General features: G+C 35.8%; 1 protein-coding gene and 1 long non-coding RNA gene across 12 annotated transcripts; both read left to right on the top strand.

The window, feature by feature from the left end:
- Positions 1–1,564: 1,564 nt before the first annotated feature.
- On the top strand, positions 1,565–8,559 carry LOC106351860. Of its 2 annotated transcripts, none has more exons than XR_007328628.1 (11): positions 1,565–5,198; positions 5,317–5,410; positions 5,481–5,825; positions 5,964–6,751; positions 6,911–7,038; positions 7,167–7,221; positions 7,322–7,450; positions 7,632–7,824; positions 7,937–7,982; positions 8,086–8,193; positions 8,282–8,559. It is a non-coding gene; the product is annotated as an uncharacterized LOC106351860 (long non-coding RNA). The 2 variants fall into 2 exon arrangements; XR_007328629.1 differs by having other exon boundaries at positions 1,567–5,198; positions 5,712–5,825.
- An 8,268-nt stretch (positions 8,560–16,827) lies between these two features.
- Positions 16,828–20,778, top strand: LOC106416565 (uncharacterized protein At2g02148). 10 transcript variants are annotated; one of them, XM_013857499.3, is made up of 9 exons: positions 16,828–17,004; positions 17,199–17,379; positions 18,645–18,768; positions 18,839–19,180; positions 19,506–19,671; positions 19,758–19,878; positions 19,960–20,004; positions 20,090–20,353; positions 20,438–20,778. In XM_013857499.3, the coding sequence occupies exons 2-9, from the start codon at positions 17,212–17,214 to the stop codon at positions 20,537–20,539; spliced, it is 1,332 nt and encodes a 443-aa protein (XP_013712953.1). In that variant the 5' UTR covers positions 16,828–17,004; positions 17,199–17,211; the 3' UTR covers positions 20,540–20,778. The 10 variants fall into 10 exon arrangements, with proteins under 10 accessions (XP_013712953.1, XP_013712949.1, XP_013712951.1 ...); XM_013857495.3 differs by having other exon boundaries at positions 19,957–20,004; XM_013857497.3 differs by having other exon boundaries at positions 16,877–17,004; positions 17,204–17,379; positions 19,957–20,004.

Genomic DNA, 20,778 nt, shown 5'->3' with positions numbered 1-20,778 from the left:
GCACGTGTGGATAAAAGAGGAAAGCCAAGCTGGCTGATCCACGAAACATGATGGGGATATATACGCGATTTGAAATAAAAATGGAAAGTAATTATGGTTTGTGACGAGTGATTAATACCGATCTGAAATAAAAAAAGGAAAGTATATATGGTTTGTCACGAGTGATTAATTATAGTGATAAAATGGAATATATTTCCTTTGATGGACTATATTTACTTTTTTCTCATGGCAACAAAAATATACGAAACTGATCGATTTTCAAAATCACTTGATTGATTTTCTATTGGGGAAATGAAAAGATACGTAACGTTTATTTACAAAATCGCTTCATTCATCTCTACTTCTTTAATTTACCCGGTTTAAATAACAACAAAACTTAAGTTCACTGTTATGATATGAAACTTTAAATTCACTTCACTTTCTAAAAACTAATCAAAGCCTCACGTAGATTATTAAATAAAATATTAATTTTGAAAAAAAGTAATTAAAAAAATAATGTCAATTTTAACAACGTTAATACCGACAGCTAAATCTTAAATTTTAAATCATAAATTCTAGACCCTAAATTCTAGATCCTAAATCTAAACCATAACACTAAACCCAAATGGTAGACCTTAAACCCAAACTATATGTCTTAGACCCAAATTTTGGATCATAATCCCAAACTGTAAACCCTAAATCCAAACCATATACCCTATATCCAAATCATAGATCCTAAACTCAAACCCTAAACCCAAATCATAGATTCTAAACCCAAACCGTAAACCATAAATCTAAACCCTATAGCGTCTAGGTTTGGATTTAGGGTTTACAGTTTGGGTTTAGGGTCTATAATTTGGGTTTAGGGTATACAGTTTGGGTTAGAATTTATAGTTTGGGTTTATGGTCTAGGATTTGTGTTTAGGGTATACGATTTGGATTTAGGGTCTAGGATTTGAGTTTAGGGTATAGGATTTGAGTTTAGGGTATAGGGTGAGAGACATGGTGGTTAGTGCAGTGACGACTGAGTTTTAGAAGCTGAAGAAAAATAACTCCTCAAGGTGTCCATGTACTAGTAGTAAAGTACTATATGAAGTCGTACAAGAAGTGCTACGTGAAGTGAATTGTGTAGCTGATTTGAAGACTGAAATTGGAGACGACTTAGAGCTAAAGTAAAGACTACTTAGAGACTAAACAAGCTATGATTTACCTTGGAGAAAATGTAAATCATCGAGAGAAGATTTTCAAAAGACTTTGAAGAAGATTTGGAAATATTCCATAAAGGAAGATATGGTAATATTTTTTCCTTGGGAAGTTGGCTAAGGCAATCCACGAAATCTGCAAGTATAGGTAGAGAAAGACGTGCTTAGGATTAGGTACCACCTCAAAAGAATGAGTTTCAGTGCCAAATGAGAGTAGATACAAAACATAAGGGCTATGGGTCATGAGGGGATCAGAGGGGTTCTTGGGTTAGTTTGATCTAAGAACGTGTAAGGCTAGTGTCTATGTCTGTGTGTGACATGTTAGTCAATTCAGAAAAGAGTTAGTAAGACACTTTATCTATGTAAAAATAAACCTTCATTATTATCCTAATGTAGTACTTTGTGAAATAAAGAAAAGCATTGTACTTATATATATTACTCTCTGTAACAGACTCGTCTTGCACTTTCAATGGGAACCGAAATGACTCGAAAAGTGTTCTAAGAACCTTCTAAAAACGGGACACCATTTATGCTGATAACACCAATGCAAAGTCTATGTCTTATGCACCTTCAAGTCCTGGGACATAAGCATCAGAACTGTCAAAGAAAGAGCTTCAAATGAAAATTAGGAGGGATATAAAGGTGTTGGGCTAGCCAAGACAGTGAAGACAAAGATGTTTCAACGTCACTAAAGACTAAAGCTTTTCTCCAAACTTGTAAAACTGTTTCTGAAGCTCGTGCTTCTTTGTGGGAGAAAGTGGAAAAGGCTAACCACATGGCTAGGTAAGAAGTCGAAGTTGCATTGTTAATTTGATCATGCTTTAAACTGAAAACGATTTGGGTGAGGTCCATGTTCAGATGGGAGAATAATCAGAAGGTGAAATTTTGAAGGAAAACTGAGGTACGGAGCCTGAAAAAAACTCAAGAAACAAAGTCAAAGTTGATCATGTCTTCTGTTTATAATTATGTGTAATTGATGGGGGTATTCTTGATATTGCAGGTGGAAGTTGAGAAGGTGAAAGGACGACTGCAAGACCGGTTGATGAAGAGACTTGCTGCGGTAGAGTGCAAAGCAAAGGAGAAGTGACAAGCTGCTGAAGCTAAGAAGAATTGTGAAGCAACTAAAACAGAGAAACAAGCTGAACAAATCCAAGAACAGACAATGTATCTTAATTGTTGCCATATTGCTTTAGCTTTTGTTCTTAGTAGTTAGTAGTAACATTAAAATCCAATATGTTTTGGTGTTTGTTAATTCTATTAATAAAATTTGTATCTTATAACTTACGATTATTGTTTACTATTATTGTTTCACAAAACAATAAAGAAGATACAAAATTATGTCTTACAGCCACACAGAGACGAAAGAAACTCGAAGGTCAGAGTTGTTAGACAATATCAACCTCGCTACACCACGTCCTTTCGCCTCTAAACCAAAATCCATTGGTTTGTCACCACTACCGAAAGCAAACTTGTAAAATACGTCAGATTTCTTGATGGTGAAGGTACTGTCATTGCTTGACATGGATCCCGACAGGACCACTTCTTTGACTAGCGATGAACTATCTGGGACTCTCCAAAACTCGGATTCCCGCAGTGACTGGGCATTATGAACTTGATACTAAGATCTGTTGATACACGTACAACATCCGATGATAATACAAATATAATTGGTCGAGGTGGGTGTATAATTTCATCAAATATTGATACCACTCTATGTAGGCATGAAAAGGCTTTATGTCTCTTTCTTCTGTAACGGGTAATCGATGCTCTTTGCTGCAGATTGTGTACTTCGACGAGATAGGGAGCATCGGCCTGTACTGGCTCTCATGTAGAATCATACACTTCTTCATTCTCACCAAGAACAACACCGGATGATGTTATTGCAACGAGTAAGAAAGTTATCATCAACCGGAATATTGTGATTGCACCATCTGTTTTCATCTTCCTCTTTCTTTCTTTGTGCTCTTTTTGTTGAGCTTATTTGATAATGCTAATGCTTGCTACTGTATTTGTAGAGATTCGTTAGGATATAATATAATATAATATAATGGGGTTCCATACCCATTTTTTACTCGTCATGATGAACGTGCTTACATCAATTTTCCATTACAACCTGGATATAGATTACGAATTTATTTTTGTTAATAATACCTACTAATTAAGAAATAAACACATCTCAGGCAAGATCATATTAATGATTTTTTTTCTCTCCCTCTAGGTTTTTAGTCTTGTGATGGGTTACTGTTAAAGGATACATGAGATACTCATACTCCACATCAATGCCGAATATTCACAACATCAGTCATATGGATCCTTATCTTCATTACTCGGATATACTCATATCCTCTATACACGGAAACTTCCGTATATGTCTCTCTCTATAATAGGCTGACACTCCTGTATATAAATTCATATTAATCAATCACGCAAGATCAATAAGACGTAACAAAATCAAACAATGACATTTGGGTAAAATCAATATGGTACCCTTTTCTTTCTCCATTTTTGTTTTGTTATTCGGAATCTAGGGTTAATGGTGGCGACCCTTTATAATGATTTCTTAATACTCTTTTTAAAACGTTTTTTGTCGACATTTGCTTAGTGAAATCTTTCAAGAACAGGGTTATTGTTCCTTTAAGTTGAAATGGTCTCTTCTTGTTAGTTGTTACCTTACACTTAAGCTTATCTCGCTTTTGTTCTTCTTCAACAGCGAGATCTGTATCAATGAGAGACATGAAAACCAAAATGAATCCAATAGTGATCCAAGACCCTTCTAGAAACGGGACGCCGAATATGCTGACAACACCAATCCAAAGTCATGTGTCTTCTCCACCTTCAAGTCCCGGGACACAAGCATCAGCTTCTATTATGAAAACTAGGAGGGATATAATGGTATTGGCAACTGATCTTAGGACACTAAATATTGCTGCATGTGCTAGCAAAGAAGATGAAGAGAAAGGTGTTTCAACGTCAGTAAAGATTTTACTAAAGCTTCTCTCCAAGCTTGTAAAAGTGTTTCGAAGCTCGTGCTTCTGCTTGGGAGCGAAAAAAGTTAAGCACATGGATGTAAATGTGACAAAACAAGAACAAGATTGAAGCTTTTACTGCAATATACTTCCAACTTAAGAAAATACAAAGGGTTTACAATGAGCTTAAATAGAGAGCGTGGAACGATCTAGAGGGTTTCATCTTTACAGCTGCATCCTTATCATCATAGTTGTAAAGTGTATCAGTCAAGAAAAATGAACAAGAGATGGAGACAACGGTTCTCCAAGATTGTCTCTTCTCCTCTCGTATGTTCTGCTTTTCCTCTGTTCTGAGTAGAGGAGAGCTGACGCTTGGACTGTAGCATATTCACAGTTGGGCTTGCTTCAGCTTGGGCTTTAGATGACACTTTGTCGAGACCCATTAGTGTATTGTCACTAACATTCTCCCTCAAACTTAGTGGGGCTTCTTGCACACCAAATTTGCTTCTTAACTCACAGAAGGCTTTCCTTGGCAAGGATTTGGTAATTAAAAATATAGAAAAACATAAGTTGAGGAGATATAGCTAGCCTAGGCCCATTGGTATCCATCTTATATAATAAAGGAGATTTTGGTCTCTCCACATTCATCCACATCAGCAGTCACGTAGGGGCAAAACACTCCACGTGTCCATCTCTTTTACTTTATGCAGAGTAGTGTAGTCTCTGATTGTATTTATGTGCTACGTTGGTGGTGGGTTTATATTTATGTGCTACGTTGGTGGTGGGTTTATCAAAGGCAACATCACTCCACTTATTCATCGTTTACTCTCATTTTCAATTAGTAATCGAATGAAGGATTCAGTTGTTGAAATCCAAAAGAATCTGAGAGGATTTTAATTTACGCCAGCGACAAATTCAGAGACGGAGGATTTGCTGGGATGTAAAGAAGGTGAGGTAGAGGAGAAGAGAGAACTCCGGAGGGAGTGATATTGGTTGTGAATCTATCTGGCGGCGATGAAGTAGGGGACAGAGATGATTGCGATCGTGGCAGGTTTGTTGTTGATCATAACATAAGAGATTAAGTATTTTTTTTTTTTTGGTCGAAAGAGATGAGTATTTTTATGAGTGAGTGATTGAATGATTATGATGGTAGCTTATTTTGTTTGCAGTAAATTGTCAAGAGTAATACTGAACAGATTTTACCATGTCTGCACCTGCTAAGAAAAAGTTACACAGAAGCTAAGGAGAAAGATCTAATGCTTGGTAAGTTTTAAGTTTTGAAGAGCTGGTTTCAATGATCTAAACCTTATTGAATCCAAATTTTGTTTACAAGTGTGCTTGCTAAATGATTGCCCTCAAGTTGGTTGCGGCAGAAGAAGATTAAAGATATTTCTTGAGAAGTTTAATATGAATTTACCGAAATTTCGACATACTATGAAGAATAAGTGGCTACTAATTCAAAGCTTTTTTTTTAAGAATACTATGGATTACTTCTGTAAGATAGCCTTGTTTGACAACAAGGCACACTGTCTCACATAGTTACGTTTTTCTGTCTCCTTCTCAGGGATATGGGTTTCGACTTGGGTGGAGTTTTTGGCAAATTATCATCATTTAAAATGGACATATCGGACTTTGATTTCTCAAGCCCAGTCAAGAAAACCACAAAGACGAAAGAAAGGTATAGTGTGGAAGTCTAAAACAGAAAATAATTTGTTTGCCTTTTTTTTTTATGATTTTGATGCGTACGTATCCACTAAAATGAAATCATATCTATGTTAATATGAAGTAACTTAGCAATATGCTTTTCTGCAAGCAGGTTAGGCGACTTTGAACTTCATTCAAGCCCACAGAAGAAGGCAAACGAGAGTACGACGACCAAGTCCACAGATTTCAAACTCCAAAGAGTTCACTGCTACAAGAAGAATTAATAAGTTTGACTCTTTGGACTTTGGTCCAGACTTACCAACAACTAGACAAGCGGCCTCCAGGAGTCCAGAGACATATACCTATGTCAAGGAAAATAATTCAGCTGAAAACGTCTACAGAGAGTATGAGCAGCACACACTGGAAACAAGCTGATAGTATTTGCATTGCATCACTCGAATCAAGCTCCAATAGAGCATGAAAATTTCTGAGGAGGTGGAATCACCTCAACATCTAACGATGAGAGCCTCACGAGTTCATACAATGCGTGGACAACTTTAGTACACCAACATTTCACCATTGATTATACCGTATCCAAAGGTTGAAGAAAATAGACAGCATCACCTCGCCATTACATTCTTCTGAGACTGTACATACTGCAGGAAGTAGAGAAACCATTCTATGAAATATGTAGTTCTGCTGCGAAAGAAGATTCTCCTAGGGATCCAAAACAGATTGCCAACAATAAAAAGATTTCCACCACGAGATCAGGTTATGAAGCAACGAGTACAAATACACCATCTTCCAGCGATGAACAGCACAACTCACCGTAACGTCTCCCTTCTCCTCCACAGCACAACTCACTGTAACGTCTCCCTTCTCCTCTGTTTCTGGGAAGTTAGGAATTCCAAGAAAGGTGGAAAGTTTATGGGGATCGATATAGTTCTGGTAGATGAGAAGGTAAATTGCCTCTTTGGAAACATATGTTCTTAAAATCATTGGAGTTTTGCTTCCAACGTCATATTCTTTCTCTCATAGAACGAGAAGTCACTTAATCTTTTGTTACTTTCTCTTATTGTAATCGATAACTGTGTTTATAATATCTTCTTTTTTTTAAAGGATGCGGTCTACGATGATCCAGTGATCGATTAGCGTCCACCGCGTTGAACACGTTCCAACGCGAGAGGGAGGTAGTGATGAGCTGAGTTCATTTGATGTGACAGAGAGCAATCAGTACTCTCAGAGAGGTATGTAGTCTTTGTTATATCCACTCTCTGATTTGTGTCTCTCAATTTCTATTCTGGTATTTTTCGTATCTTTTTTAGCACTCATTCAGTATAAAGTTTTGGATGAATATCTAATGTTTTCTTTACAGCCAGAAAATCATGGCAAGCTCAAGCTCGGCTCTTATGAGGGTACTATGTTTCTTGGTGCGTGCTTATATTGTTTCTTTTTCTTCACGATCAGTTGTGGGTTTCAAATATAGATAAGTGTTGCCTAAAGTTTTTGTTTTGCACTTCTGTTGTGCAGATTAGTTAGACGGACTTGGCTGAAGCTATAGGTGCTTTTTGTTTTAGACGGACTTAGCTGAAGCTATAGGTGCTTCCCTCCTTCAGTCAATAAGTGATTACATATCTGACTTTGATATCTTTATGATCGGTACGTCTGCTACAAATTACGGACTTTCTCTTTATGTTTTCGTATCAACGAAACCATCTCTTTTCTACATGGTTGATTGGGCAAGTAAAATGTTGAATAGTGCAGAAAGAATAGGAAAATGTGAATAATATTTTAGTGATTGTAAATCCTTTTCTTTTTTTTTTCTCTATCTGCTTTCCAGCTTATAACTGAGAGACTAAAGCCGGTGCATGTCGAAGGATTAACAAGCACAGTGATTTCGAGTATTGCCCAACTCCAATGGAACATGGTAGTTTCATCTTGAAGTATTTGCTCTTCTCTCTCAGTTTCCTTAGCCAGTTAGTACAAATGATTATCATCATGGTCATAGACATGTCTGGTGAATCTAAGCCATCGTAAGTGTGATCAATAAAAATCAGATCTTTTCTTTCCGTCTCTTTGTTATAATTTTTGTGGTCATAGACATTTGCATTGACACTTTGTGTCCGATGTGGTGTATAACCACAGCGGTATTTCTGGAGGGGTTTCCTCGAGTCCAAAATCCGAATCAAAGGTATTTTCTCTACTTTCTTCTTTTTTTTTTTGCTTTTCGTTTTCCTCAGACTGTTGTGGTTCGTTTGTCACTAACCAGTGTCAACGCAAATTTTGTTTGTCAGATTCATGAATTCACAGAAAAGGTTCCAGCACATGGTTGATGCTTGTGGTGTGAACAAATCACTGAAGAATGTGGCTTTAAAGAAGGTGATAACGTGATCATAGAATAGGTGTGTATGAGTTACTCTGAACCTTTGTTTGTTAAGTGGTTTAAATTTGGGGATTTTAAAATTTACTGTATTTTGCGTGTATGAATAGCTGGAGTTGGTGTGGCATGACTCAACCAATGGCTCGATCAAGACTATGACACTCAGATAGATGGCCTCAATGGAAATGAACCATCTTAGTTCTCTTGTGGAGTGTTTCTTATATCGACCCTAAAAGTGAATCAGGTGTCTTTTCCAGTCAATGATTATCCAACAAGTTTCAGATCACTGAATCAATTTCTATATATGTTTTTCCTACAAAAATGAATTTATGCCTAAATAGAACAGTTCAGCTAGAAATAAACTAAATAAATTTTGTTTTTATTTTTTTTATTTGAGATGTGTTATGGTCAGCGGTTGGGGGGGGGGGGGGGGGGGGGTGTTATGTTCCAATTCTCAGTTTCATTTTGCATAATGTTGTTTTTTTTCATTTTAATTTTTTTAATAGAAATGTTTTTCCTCATTTCCTAATATGTTCCATTGCCATAATTAGTTTATTACCAAAAAGCAAATAAAAAACATATAAGAACAAAACTTCATTACACACATTTAAGTTCAGATTAGTCTCTAGAATAAAATTCAAATGTCGTTCCTTCTATATATTGTTCACATGATATTTAACAATATAACTCAATATGTTCTCTAAAGAAAACATCAATTTTACTTTATGTTTAAATTTCAACTAATTTAAATTTGTTATGACTATCGGCTTTTTATTCTACTTTTATTGAATCAATTAGTTACAACCACTTATGTTATTCCACTTTGAACTAAGCAACTTCAAAATAAAGTAATACACAGTATCAAATGGATCAGAAAAAAATATCATTTTCTTTACTAAGACCATAAAATAAATTTTAAATTTATGATGAATAAAATATACGAACTCGGCGCGTAGCGCCGGAATACCACTAGTAATTTATAAACTAAGCAAAGAAGAACTGAACAGCGAGGTAGTCTTCATTATTCAGGAAGAAAAGCAACAAAAGCCTTAGTTGGTTCAAAAACCCTAGTTTCTTCCTCCTCCTCTTCAATGTCTATGACTCGATGAGGCTCATCGTATACGCTTTGAATCTTCTCCTGAAAATGCTCTCTACTTTTTTCCTTCTGTCCCCAAAATGTATTTTATCTTGTATTGGTGATTTGTTTGATTTAGTTTTCAACTAATGTAGTGATCCTTTTTGTAGAGGAGTTTGAAACTGTTTTTTTTTTATGTATTCAAATTGAAGATTGTGAATGTGTTTTCAATATTGCTTAAAGATTATAAAACAATTAGTTTAAGATCCGTGTTTTGTGCACGATGAATATTTTTTTATACACATTATTTTTTGTATTATTATTTGTTTAACATTTTTTACATATTATAAAACAAATTAATAAATATATGTTGATAATTGAAAAACTATTAACTGTTACATGTATAATTAAATTGACACAAATATATAAATTAATTAAATCACTTTTGTTTATTTACAATCATTTTGTGGTAAATATATTTAAACAATTACTTTCTTTAGTTTGTATTGTATATGATTAAATTTAAATAATATTATCTTAGATATAATATAATATATTTTTAATGTGACTATCTATGAAATGGAACTTCCTAATCATAAGATTTTATGTTCATTTGTATTTTAACAACATTTTTAAACTACTAATAACAATTTTTTTAATGTGGACTTTTAATATTTTTAATAATTTATAATATTTTTTAAAAATTCAATGCAAATTTGAAATTTAAATATTAAGTTCTTAATCTCAAAAATTTTAAACCATTGATCACGAAATTTTCAATGTGAGACTTTTAACGGTTTTGTAATTTATAGTCGTTTTAAAAAATTCAAACATAACATATACGAAAAATATAAATTTTTTTAAGTGGTTAGTATGATTGTTTAATTTATTTTGATAATAATATATTAAACAAAAATAATTTAGGATATGTAAACTGTTATCAAATCTTTATTATTAAAATCACTAATTGTCAAATATATATTTTATTCCCTTTTGATAATTCCGTATATTTTATTTAAGGAAAGAATGAAAAATATTAGTTGTAGATTGTTAATAAATTTATAGTTAGTTTAGTAAAAAGTATATAATATATGTTTAGTGTACCAATATTTTTTTTTATAGACTTTAAATAGCACTCGAGTGATGACATGTGTTATAACTAAAGTGTTATAATGTTTCTTTAATATATAGAGGATGTGTTGCCAAACAAAAATTGAATTAAATAGGACTATTATAGTTATTGTTATGAAAGTCAGACATTTCCAACGCCGAAAATGTTGAAATAATTAAAGATGTGGGTTCCACTGTCACTATTTGCACAGTAATTTTTCTTCTATAAATACGGAGTTTTCGATCATTTGTAAAAACACGATTACACCATCCCTTCTCCTTTAATAACACATCCTCTCTTCTTATCAGTGTTATCTTCTTCGTACGGGTATAAAATTTTGCCCTTATTTAAATTCCTGCGATATAATAAAATTTCAGTTCTTTTATAACACGTTATCAGCACGATCACTCTGCGATTCGGTAAAATTTATTTGTATCATTTATACCCTGTTATAATGGTCGGTATACCACCTCTACTATTTTTTATATCATGTTATAATGACCGGAATACCGCCTATATTATTTACTAGTAATTTAATTTATTTATTGGTCGGCAGAGCCGCCTCATATTCTGTTTATTATTTATTGGTCGGCCGAGCCGCCTCATATTCTGTTTATTATTTATTGGTCAGCTGAGCCGCCTTATATTCTGTTTATTATTAATTGGTCGGCCGAGCCGCCGTATAATTTATTTATTACTCTGCATTGATCGGCTGAGCCGTCGTATAATTTATTTTATTGTCATATTTTTTTTACTTTTATGAAATTTTATAGATTTGATTGACCGTTTAATACGATATTTTCAGAATAATTTTTGGTGCACTCGATTTAACCCCAACGGTCACAAAGAAATTTTTTTCAAAAATTTCCCCTTTCTCCAACGGTTATGAACAGTGTTTTTCACCTATAAATACAACTCATTTTCACTCCATTTCATCATCCAAAACATTTCATCTTCTCTCAAAAATTTCAAATCGCTCTCCTCCGATTTTCCATTTCAAGAAAGATGATTCGCGCACTTTTGTTTTTATGTGCCATTTTTATTTGTGTTTCTATTTATGGTTTATTCGTTGGAGAATTTACTCCGAGTGAATTTAAGATGAATATCGGTTTAATTTTCTTTACATCGCTTCTCCTTGTAATTGCTTGTATGATTAATGTAAACGGTTTTTAAATTATGAAGTTCTAATAAAATTATTATTTTGTGTTTTAGAAATACAAATGGCAAACATCGAGAAACTCCAGTTCCCGGCTCTGAAAGTAACCGGCGAAAATTATGTCAGATGGGTCACAAATGTGAAACCTTATCTTGTAATAAAAAAGATAACCGAAGCGATAGAAGTCGGTAACAAATCGCCACCCGAGCATATAGCCGAAGCGATTATCTTCCTGAAGAAGCATTTAGATGAGAATCTAACTCACGACTATGGAGACGTTGAGGACCCAGCCGTACTATGGCAAGCCTTGAAAGATAGGTTCGATAATCAAAAGGAAATCAATCTCCCTCACGCTCTTGAAGAGTGGAAAACCCTGAGGTTTCAGGATTTCCAAAGGGTTAGAGATTACAATTCCACTATCTTGAGGATAGTTGCACAATTAAAATATTGTGGTAACCCTGTCACCGAAGCAGAAATGCTTGACAAGACATATAATACTTTCCACAAAGAACACAACGTCTTATCCCGAATTTACAGAAAATGTGGGTACACCAAATTTTCTGAATTGATGGTAACACTCATGTTGGCTGAAAAGAACGATGAGTTACTAATCAAAAACCATAATTCCCGACCTACGGGAGCCAAGGCATTTCCCGAAGTGAATGCTACGGCGGTAGAATATTCGGGAAGGAGAAACCAGACCAACCGAGGTCGTGGTCGGCGTTTCAACAACAAACGTGGAAAGCCTTACTATCCTAAAAGTATTAGATCTAACAAATGGGTTAGATCTGAACAACCTCCTAAAGGCAAAGAAACCGAAGAGGATACCACAAAGAAAAGTGAGACTGTATGTTACAGATGTGGATGTAAGGGACATTGGTCCCGTACCTGTCGTACTCCCCCACATTTGTGCAAGTTATATCAAGAGTCCATAAAAGGAAAGGCTAAAGAGGTGAACCTCACAGAAAATGTTGAAGGGACTTCATACCTTGAATCCTCCGACTTCGCTAATGAGCTGGACTAGATTACTCCTGAAGAGAATCGAAATGCCTATGATAAGAGTATTGAATAGTTTTCAGTATTACCATGTATAATTATTACATTTCTTGTTTTAAACAAATAATGATGTTTTAACATCACCTTAATGTATAATTATTGTGTTTTTCCTTATATGAATGAATTTTATGTTTCCTTTTATATTTATGACAATTTCAGAAATGGATCAGAATGGTAATGAAGCAAAATCCAAGAAACGGATTCGTGAAATATGCATACCAGATAGTGGAACAACGCACACTATTCTGAGACAAAAGAGATATTTCTCTGATATAAAACCAACAAGAATTGTCGTCAATACAATATCAGGTCCTGCAGACGTGATTGAAGGAACTGGTAAAGCAAACTTTACTTTACCGAATGGAACAAAATTTTCCATAAATAATGCTCTATATTCTCCAAGTTCTAAAAGGAATTTGTTGAGTTTTAAAGACATATATCTTCACGGATATGATACTCAGTCTGCAACTGAGGATGGAAAGAAATACATGTATGTAACTTCTGAGAAATGTGGCAGAAAACACATATTGGAAAAGTTTCCAGAGCTTCCTTCGGGGTTACATCATACTTATATCGATGAGATCGAATCAAATCTTGTAGTAGAACGGAACCCAGAAGAGTTCACGTTATGGCATGATCGCCTTGGCCACCCAGGAACTACAATGATGCGTAAAATCATAGAAAGTTCACATGGTCATCCACTGAAAATCCAGGAGATTTCTCAAGGGAATAAAATGACATGTGTTGCATGTTCTCTAGGAAAATTGATCGTAAGGCCATCGCCAACCAAAATCGATAAAGAATCACCAAAGTTCCTTGAAAGAATTCAAGGCGATATATGTGGACCTATACACCCACCTTGTGGACCATTCCACTATTTTATGGTATTAATTGACGCATCCAGTAGATGGTCACACGTTTGTCTATTATCATCTCGAAATGTGGCATTTGCGAGATTTCTAACTCAGATAATCAAACTGCGAGCACAGTTTCCTGATTATACTATTAAAAGAGTTAGACTAGACAACGCTGGTGAATTCACATCCCAAGCATTCAATGACTATTGTATGGTAATGGGAATTGAAGTTGAACATTCGGTTGCTCATGTTCATACGCAAAATGGTTTGGCTGAATCTTTAATTAAGCGTCTGCAATTGATTGCAAGACCATTGATCATGAGATCAAAACTTCCAACCTCTGTATGGGGACATGCCATTTTGCATGCAGAAGCACTCATTCGGATCAGACCGAGTGCATACCATAAGTATTCCCCACTACAGTTAGCGTTTGGTCGAGAACCAAACATTTCCCACTTTAGAATCTTTGGTTGTGCGGTATATGTGCCTGTAGCACCACCACAACGTACAAAGATGGGACCACAAAGAAGATTGGGAATATATGTTGGTTTTGATTCCCCATCAATTATAAGATACCTAGAACCACAGACTGGTGACGTCTTTACAGCACGTTTTGCTGATTGTCATTTTGACGAAAATGTATTCCCAGTTCTAGGGGGAGAAAACAAAAATGTTGGAAGTGATATAAAATGGAGTGTACCATCATTGTTATATCTTGATCCTCCTACTAAAGAGTCAGAACTAGAAGTTCGACGAATTATGCATTTACAGAGTATAGCTAACCAGCTACCTGATGCATTTGTAGATACCAAGACGGTAACTAAATCTCATATACCAGCTGCAAATGCTCCTGCTCGTATCAAAATGCCAAATGAACAAGAAAAGGAGGATGACACACGAGAGCCAAAAACACGCCTGAAGCGTGGTAGACCTGTTGGTTCTAAGGATAAGAATCCTAGGAAACAGAAGAAAGCTGAAATATATGATGCACCCAAAATAGCAGAAAATATTTTGGAAGAAATAAATGATAAGGATTCTGATGAATCAGAGCATCATGAATCAGAGCATCATGAATCGAAAGATAATCATGAGATTTCTATTAATTACATCCATAATAAAAGGATATGGAATAGAAATAAACAAAATGACCTTGATGATGCTTTCTCATATATTGTGTCAAGTGAAATAAATGAAGAAATCGATGATCCAGAACCAAAATCTGTCTATGAATGTCAAAAGAGACATGATTGGGAACAATGGAAAAATGCAATACAAGCTGAACTTGATTCGCTTAATAAACGAAAAGTATTTGGATCTATTGTGCTCACACCTGCAGATGTGAGACCAGTTGGGTACAAATGGGTTTTCGTTCGAAAGCGAAATGAGAAAAATGAGATTACGAGATACAAAGCTCGTCTAGTGGCTCAAGGTTTTTCTCAAAGACCTGGAATCGATTATGAAGAAACGTATTCTCCAGTTATGGATGCCATTACATTTAGATTCTTGATGAGTCTAGCAGCTGATAAAAATCTAGAGATGCGTCTCATGGATGTTGTTACAGCTTATCTATATGGATCATTAGATACTGATATCTACATGAAAGTTCCTGATGGATTTAAAATGCCAGAAGCATTAAGTTCCAAACCTAAAGATGTATGTGCAATAAAATTGCAAAGATCATTATATGGGTTAAAGCAATCTGGACGTATGTGGTATAATCGTCTCAGTGATCATTTAACAAAAGAAGGATATGTGAATGATCCTATATGCCCATGTGTTTTCATCAAGAAAACAATATCCGGATTTGTAATAATCGCGGTATATGTTGATGATCTTAACATCATCGGAACTCAAAAGGAAATACAAAAGGCATCAGACTATCTCAAAGGAGAATTTGAGATGAAAGATCTTGGACAGACACAGTATTGTCTTGGCCTACAAATAGAACATTCACAAAATGGTATATTTGTGCATCAATCCACATACACTAAAAGAGTGTTGAAACGATTTAACATGGATAAATCAACTCCTCTTAGCACCCCGATGGTCGTTAGGTCACTTAATATTGAAAGTGATCCATTTAGACCACCTGAGGAGAAAGAAGAGATACTTGGTCCAGAAGTACCATATCTAAGTGCAATTGGAGCGCTGATGTACCTTGCAAATTGTACACGGCCTGATATATCATTTGCTGTGAATCTTTTGGCAAGATTCAGCTCATCTCCAACTCGAAGACATTGGAATGGGATTAAACATGTTTTTCGTTACCTCCAAGGGACCATTGATTTGGGCTTATTTTATCCTAAAAGTTCAAAAGGTCAAATGGTTGGTTTTGCAGATGCAGGATATCTTTCAGATCCACACAAAGCCCGATCGCAAACAGGATACGTTTTTACGATCGGAGGCACTGCTATATCTTGGCGTTCCCAGAAACAAACGCTCGTGGCTACTTCTTCAAATCATGCTGAGATCATTGCACTCCATGAAGCAAGTAGAGAATGTGTATGGCTGAGATCAATGAGCCGACACATCTGTTCAAGCAGCGGGATTGGCGAAAATACGGAGCCAACTATTCTATATGAAGATAACGCGGCATGTGTTGCTCAAACGAAGGAAGGATATATCAAAAGCGATAGAACGAAGCATATTCATCCGAAGTTCTTCTCATACACTCAAGAGCTCGTGAAAAAGAAAGAGATTGAAGTAAGATATGTCCAATCATGCGACAATGCAGCTGACCTCTTCACAAAATCACTTCCGACTTCGATATTCAGAAAACATGTTCGTAACATTGGAATGCGTCATCAGAAGGATCTATGACTGCTCATTCGAGGGGGAGCTTACGTAGTTGTACTCTTTTTACCTTACTATGGTTTTTCCCATTGGGTTTTCCTAGAAAGGTTTTTAACGAGGCAACAAAGACGTTAAGCGAGAGCGGAGAGTGACACCGGTCCCCAAGGGGGAGTGTTATGAAAGTCAGACATTTCCAACGCCGAAAATGTTGAAATAATTAAATATGTGGGTTCCACTGTCACTATTTGCACAGTAATTTTTCTTCTATAAATACGGAGTTTTCGATCATTTGTAAAAACACGATTACACCATCCCTTCTCCTTTAATAACACATCCTCTCTTCTTATCAGTGTTATCTTCTTCGTACGGGTATAAAATTTTGCCCTTATTTAAATTCCTGCGATATAATAAAATTTCAGTTCTTTTATAAACTTTAAATAGCACTCGAGTGATGACACGTGTTATAACTAAAGTGTTATAATGTTTCTTTAATATATAGAGGATGTGTTGCCAAACAAAAATTGAATTAAATAGGACTATTATAGTTATCAAATTTTGTTTTTTTTTTTTTACATCAAAAGGCTAATTATCAATTTATTATGTATTCACTTAAACATTAGTTTATATGCGAGTTTAAAATTTTTTTTAAAAAAAATATAAAAATAGTCCCTTGTTAGTTTCGGGCAGATGTCTTGTGAGAGTCTCCGAAACTGACTGGCTCGGAAAGAGGTGTGGGAGTCTGGATCCAGGTTCGGAGATCTCTTACAGCGTACCGATTAGCTCAGGTTCGGATTCCCTCTTTGTCCACGGTATGAATAGCCGTTAGTTAATCTCTCTCTGACTAGTAAACTCAAAGCTACGACGATCCAATTTCTAGATGAATCTGCAACTTCTGGAGCCGAATTTGTGATTAAAAAAAAGATGGTTGATTCTTACCAAATCGATCTTGATTTTCGAATCTGTCTATGTATTTGGCCAGTTTAGGGTTTGAGATGGGAGCTAGGGTTCAAGTGCAGCACTACAATTTGGGATCGGCTGATTCATACATCGGTAGCTCTCTACACGATCTCAACTCCGTTGATGGTCCCCCGAGAGATATCGGAGGCGCCGTTGTTCGTGACGGCGACAGCTTGGACAACGACGGCCATTCCTCTTCCGCGGTGTGTACAAATTTCTCAACTTTTTAGGGTTTATAGCTCAATTTAGTTTCTAAGAAATGAATTGAAGTTGTGGGTTTCACATGTTTAGTCTAAAGCTTTATTTTGTGTTTTCGAGAAATAGCTAGGCACTAGTTTGTCGCGTCGCTCTCAATATCCCTATGCGGTGGTGGTTATAGAGGATTAATGTTTCGACAGGCATCGTAGAACGCCTAGACAGAGCTTTTAAAAACTCGGTTTGAAAAATTTGTTTTGAACGCCTAGATCCAATTTTCCTAAACCGATTTTTAGAACACTAGGAGCTATGCCTGGGCGTTCGGGTCGGGTTCGGGCCGGTTCTTTTCGGGTTCGGGTCTTTCGGGTCCTAAATATTTAGACCCAATAGGTACTTAGAAATTTTCGGTTCGGTTCGGTCGGTTCTTCTCTGGTCCGGGTCGGTTCGGGTCTATAATTAAAATACCCATAACTTTTCGGGTCCATATCGGGTCCGGGTCGGGTTCGAGTATTTAGGATCTGAAAAAGACATGACATACCTAGTTCTATCAAATTTAGTTGATATTTGTCATATATATCTAAAATTTTACAAAATAACTTAAATGAAACTATTAATAATTAAAATAAAACATTTTTAAATTCTAAATTTTACCTTTTAAAGCTTCATATTACTTAAACAATATTACAAAATAATAACAAATGTTGTTAACAAAAGATATTTCAACTAAATCATAAAATAATATGTATAAAATAGAACACAAAAATATCATAGTTTTAGATATACATGTTTTTAAGTCGTGTACAAATCGGTTCTTACCGGGTTGAGTCTATTCGGATCGGGTTTTTTCGGGTCCGGGTCTATTCGGGTCGGTTCTTTTCGGTTCTGGGTCTATTCGGGTAAAACAATTTTAGACCCAAAAGGTACTTGTAAATTTTCGGTCCGGGTCAGGTATTTTTGGGTCGGTTCCGGTTCGGGTTTTCGGGTCCAGGTTAAAATGCCCAGGCCTACTAGGAGCTTTGTAGGAATTATTGATTAGGCAGGCTCATAATCGGTTTGAACGCCTGAACCGATTTTTAAAGATATCGGTTCAGTATATTTGTTTCGCTTAGGCCTGATTTGCTGCTTAGCCGCCTCGTGGACCGATTTTTAGGACTTTGGTCCTGAGAGGTATTCAATGGCTTTGGCTTATGTCTCGTTTCAGGACTATCTGCATATCATATCTCAGCTCTAGGGTCTATGAGTAGCTTTAGCTAAATGAACTGAACTTATGCAGAACTGTATGCACGAATCATACACAAACTCTCTGCAAATCCACAATGACGGAGTTGAAGAAGGTGGATCTAACATGGATAACAAGGAGCCTTCAGGAACTTCTTACAATATGTTAACCATTGAAGGTAATAAAGATCATCTCCATCTTTTGACTTAGGAGAAGCTTCTTGATTCTTTATCTTGTTTTTATTTCAGATGTTTCACCAATTGAATCAGCACGAGGGAGGTTTCTCCAAATCATCGTGGATTACTTTATTAGCCAACATGTGGTTGAAGTCTGTGAGAACAAGCGTGATCATGAAACCGATTCAGGTAGTAGTAATAAATCCAAGAGGAAGTCGGATGATACACAGTATGAAGGTGACCCGAGTTTTGCATTGCCGTTGATGTATATTGCAAATTTATACGAGACTTTGGTTGGTGAAGCAAATGTGAGAGTTGGTTCACTGAATGGTATAAGGGAGAAGACGCTTGGGGTTGCTCTTGAAGCAGCAGGTGGCTTGTATAGAAAACTAACCAAGAAGTTTCCCAAGAAAGGTATTTGTATTTGATTAGTTTTGAGCAGTGTTCCGAGGCAAATCGGTCATAACAGAAACTATTTTCTTAAATCTGATTTATGCAGACTTTAATCCGTTTAAAATCGATCTAAATATGTTAAACTAAACAATAATGTTAAATCTAATTTCTAATTTTTATATATCTAATTTTTATAATTCATCAAAATAATTTTATAATTAAACCAAAAAACCAAAAAAAAATTAATATAAATGTTAAATATTAAAAATAAATCAGTAATTCCTTAACATTTCTTGAAAACTGGTTTGGAGGGTTTGTATGTGTGATTGTCCTTATTCATTTACAGGTACTTGCATGTACAGAAGAAGAGAACTTGCAACATCACTTGAAACAAGGACAAGGTTTCCAGAATTGGTAACACATGGAGGAGAGAAACGAGTTCGGTTTGTGGTGGTGAATGGTTTGGATATTGTTGAAAAGCCGGATGATATACCGGTTGAAGATGCTGAATGGTTGGATCATCAGTTTATAGTACTATTGTTCAATTGTATGTGAATGGTGAATCATCAGTATATATAATTGGATATTGTCACTGTAGGTTTAAGCGATTAACAGGCCGCAATGAAGTAGCTGTCTCCGCTAGAGATTATAAATTTTATTGCCCTCGACACAAGCATAGGCGTGTTAATAGTTCTGCCTGCAGCATCCATGGCTTGCCTGTAAGACCAATCAACACACGTTTTTCTGAGTTCAAAAAACAAAGTGACATTGTTATTTTTTTTGTTTTCATTGTTAAGCAGACATTTCCAGGTATGGATCCATCGACTTTAGCTACTGTTAGTGAAGTAAGTACATACTCCTTCCAAATCTCCTAATACCCTTGCAGCAATGATCTTGAGCTCATCATGTTTTATCATATGATAATTGCAGGATCAACAACAACAACAACACACTCCTTCTCCTTCCAAACATCACATGTCATCTATGTCTCATCATCCTCATCAGTATCACCAATCTATTCACCAGAGCCACCACCAACATCATCAATCTATTTACCAAAATCAACACGCAGCCACACATTTTCCCGGTCAAAACCATCAATGCGACCCTGAACTGTCTCAAGCCCAACACCAGTCACCATCTATTTCGCAGCACATGGCTTGCTTGCAGCCCCTCACCGGAGGCCATGTCATGGTACAAATCTTCCAGAACTCAAACTCAAAACTACCATTTAGATAATTTCAGATCATCATATATGTTTATCTTGTTTTCCCATAGGCAACTGGTCCTGTGAAATTCTGTGACCAATGTGGAGCACAGTACCTGAGAGAAACCTCCAAGTTCTGCTCAGAGTGTGGTGCCAAGAGGCTTGGGATATAGCAGAGACAGATTTGAATCTCGTTTAAGTTATAAATTGACAAGAAGATTAGTGTTTCAGGTTGAAAAGAGGGAATGAAGTATGTATGAGCTGGCTAATTACTGACCTCTGAAGTAGTTGATTAAAACTCTGTTAGTCTCTGATCTTGGGAAATGCAAATTTGTAAGCCTTTACATATGCTTATGGCTATGTCAAAACGTATATAACCAAAACAATGAAAATAGTGTAATTTTGAGGAATA

Source organism: Brassica napus, chromosome C9 (genome assembly GCF_020379485.1).
Source record: "Brassica napus cultivar Da-Ae chromosome C9, Da-Ae, whole genome shotgun sequence".
Lineage (NCBI taxonomy): Eukaryota > Viridiplantae > Streptophyta > Magnoliopsida > Brassicales > Brassicaceae > Brassica > Brassica napus.
The sequence above is the reverse complement of the archived record's forward strand: the minus strand, read 5'-3'. Positions and strand labels throughout refer to the sequence as shown.